This window comes from Pterocles gutturalis, unplaced genomic scaffold (genome assembly GCF_000699245.1).
Source record: "Pterocles gutturalis isolate BGI_N339 unplaced genomic scaffold, ASM69924v1 scaffold34679, whole genome shotgun sequence".
In the NCBI taxonomy this organism is placed as follows: domain Eukaryota; kingdom Metazoa; phylum Chordata; class Aves; order Pterocliformes; family Pteroclidae; genus Pterocles; species Pterocles gutturalis.
Genome location: NW_010129306.1, coordinates 14,022 through 17,118, shown reverse-complemented (window position 1 = coordinate 17,118; position 3,097 = coordinate 14,022). Strand labels below are relative to the sequence as shown.

Here is a 3,097-nt window from a genome sequence, read left to right as displayed (position 1 = left end):
TCCTGGCGCCATCCGGGAGAACGACATCAAGGCTTACTTCGGCCGGAAGGTGGCTATAGATGCCTCCATGAGCATCTACCAGTTCCTGATCGCCGTGCGGCAGGGAGCTGAAGTCCTTCAGAACGAGGAGGGTGAGACCACGAGCCACCTGATGGGCATGTTCTACCGGACCATCCGCATGGTGGAGAATGGCATCAAGCCAGTTTACGTCTTTGACGGCAAACCCCCGCAGCTGAAATCGGGGGAGCTGGCGAAGAGGACTGAGCGCCGGGCCGAGGCCGAGAAACACCTGCAGGAGGCTCAGGAGGCTGGGGAGGAGAACAACATCGAGAAGTACAGCAAGAGGCTGGTCAAAGTGACCCAGCAGCACACCGATGAGTGCAAGAAGTTACTGAGGCTGATGGGCATCCCCTACGTGGATGCACCGGGGGAGGCTGAAGCCAGCTGCGCCGCCCTGGTGAAGGCTGGGAAGGTCTACGCGGCTGCCACGGAAGATATGGATTGCCTGACCTTCGGCAGCCCCGTGCTGATGCGGCATCTGACTGCCAGTGAGACAAAGAAGCTGCCCATCCAGGAGTTTCACCTGAACCGTATTCTGCAGGATCTCGACCTGACCTGGGAGCAGTTTGTGGATCTGTGTATCCTCCTGGGCTGTGATTACTGCGAGAGCATCCGTGGCATTGGGCCCAAGCGTGCCATCGAGCTCATCAGGGAGCACAAAACCATTGAGAAGATCATTCAGCAGATAGACACCAAGAAATACCCTCTGCCTGAGAACTGGTTGCACAAAGAGGCCCAGAAACTCTTTTTAGAGCCTGATGTGGTCGACCCCGACGCTGTAGAGCTGAAGTGGACCGAGCCGAACGAAGAGGAGCTCGTGCGGTTCATGTGCGGGGAGAAGCAGTTCAACGAAGAGCGGATCCGCAACGGAGTGAAGAGGCTGAGCAAGAGCCGGCAGGGCAGCACGCAGGGCCGGCTGGACGACTTCTTCAAGGTGACGGGCTCCATCACGTCAGCCAAGCGCAAAGAGCCAGAGACCAAGGGGTCGGCCAAGAAGAAAGCCAAGACCAACAATGCCGCGGCCGCAAAGACCAAAAAGGGGAAATAGCCGGACTGGCCGACCGCAAACCCCTGTGACTGGTTTTTATGCTCAACCAGGAGTTTTAGGCTAACGAGACGGCCGTCTTTCTGTCCTGCGTGGTAGTGCTAGGAAAGGATGCTGCTGCAGTGCTTCCCGACAAGGCTAGGCTAGAGAAGCAGAAGTCTTCCTGCGCAGCAGTAGTAACGTTTGAGGCTGGGAGGGAAAAGAGCTGAAAGAACCGCGGTGTGGGGGGGCTGGGGGGTGAGGGAGCGGGGAGTTGCATCCAGCAGCAGCGTTCATCGGTTTGAGATTTTTTTGATGAGGAGGGTACAGGGACCGGAGGTGACACCCAGGCTGTGGAGTTAAAGGGAGGAGCTGATCTCAAACACCCTTGCTGGTTTAAGAAATAAAACGTTGAACGGCGGGTGAGCTGGGGACAAGTGGTGAAGAGCTTTCTCCCCGCTGCAATCCATCCAAAGAGAGGTGGGTTCAAGAGGCTGAAGGAGAACCCAGGGAGATGTGAGTGGAAGGCAGGCTGGCGTTGGGAAGGAGACTTGAAATAAAGAGGTGACTTCTGCCTTTAATGAGAATTGGGTAGAGCTTCTTCCTTCCCTTATTGTAGTCACTTTTCTTTGTTTAAAAAAAAAAATAATAATTCTGATTCCAGCAGCGTTCTGGCCTGCTCTTAAAAACCAAGGACAAGCTGAGCTGAGGCTGCAGCTCTCCCAGCTGAACGTTGCTGCTGGGCTGGTTTGTGTTTAAAAAGAAAGAGGTCGGTATCCCTAGAGGGGAAGCCTGTTCCCTCCCTGGTTTCCCGAGGCATCCTTCCATGTTGTACACATAGAGACAGGTCCCAGGCTAAGAAGCAAAAAGGCGGTGCCTCTTTTTTTCTTCTTTTATTCTGTATCTTGCCTAGTCTTTTTTCTCTTGTCAAAGCAGTGTGCTGAGTTTTGTTTTCAGAATAAAATTTATACACAAACACGGTGTTTCTCATTCTCTGGGGGAGTGGCTTGAACCTTGGTGCTGAAGGCCGCAGAGGTGAAGAAAAAAAAAACAGTTTTAGAGGGAAACCTGTTAGTGACAAGCACCAGCGAATCAAGCACAGGCCTGCAATGCCAGGAGCAGTTCAGGGAGTGGGACGGGAATGACGAGACGTTGCTGAGAAGGTTTAACTGCCTTCTCACGTACCTTTGATTTACTTGAACAACGTTGAAGTTTGCTGCCTGACATTTTGTCAAGGGATGCACACGAAGGAAGCAACCTTTAAAGGACCAGAATTCCCCTCATGAACCTCAAAAGCATGAGCACGGTTAGAGATTTGCTTTGGTTACAGCCCTCACGCGTTCAACTGCCTTAAATTCTATCATTGAAGCGATGCTCTAAGGGTGCCCAGCCCAAGCAGAATGAATCCCGGAGCCTGGCGCTCCATCAGACATCCCTCGGCACACTCCTGGGGCTTCTTTCCCACCCCTGGCTCAGCACAGAGAGAATTCCCCTGTTCCCACCAGCGCTGAGCAGGGGCAGGTTAACAACCTTTGCACCGTCAGTCGGGGGGGGGGACAGGACCCAAACCTCTGCCAGACCCAGAGAGTTCCTAACGATCCCCTCTGCGGCTGCTGTGAGCTCTTTGCCAAGATGTATGTTGGGGATTTTATCCACGAGAGCCTGAGGAGTAAATAAACCCGGCAGCCGTCCCCCTGCGCCAGCTCCTGGGGACAGCAGCGTCACCCGCTCTGGTCAAAAGGCTGGAGCCATGCACCCGGCTTCTCGCTGCCGCGGATCTGCCAGCGGCCGCTTCCCCCCTCCCGCAGCGTAACCGGGAGGATGGAGGAAAGGGGACCGTGTCTCTCCCTGCCGTAGGACGACGCACGCGTGTGGCGTGCAGAGCCCAGGAAGATGCGGCCGGATGCTGGGTAAGAACAGGGGTCAAGCAGGAAAGCAGGACCCTCGGCTTGGGCTTCAGATGTAGAGATGAAACCCCCCAGCAGTCGGGCTCGCAGGTGTGCTGGTCGGGGG

At 55.1% G+C, this 3,097-nt stretch overlaps 2 protein-coding genes across 2 annotated transcripts in view; both read left to right on the top strand.

Moving 5' to 3' along the window:
• Positions 1 to 4: 4 nt before the first annotated feature.
• Positions 5 to 1,166, top strand: FEN1 (flap structure-specific endonuclease 1; the record flags this gene model as incomplete). Its single annotated transcript, XM_010079903.1, has 1 exon — positions 5 to 1,166. A coding segment is annotated over one exon (1,104 nt), but the record flags the coding sequence as incomplete, so codon positions are not given.
• A 1,811-nt stretch (positions 1,167 to 2,977) lies between these two features.
• The window catches only part of LOC104466482 (olfactory receptor 1052-like), a 2,543-nt gene continuing 2,423 nt past the window's right edge, over positions 2,978 to 3,097 (top strand). The window contains exon 1 of the mRNA XM_010079902.1: positions 2,978 to 2,994. Within this exon, the coding sequence (XP_010078204.1) occupies positions 2,978 to 2,994 (17 nt within the window). The remainder of the gene's footprint in view (positions 2,995 to 3,097) is intronic.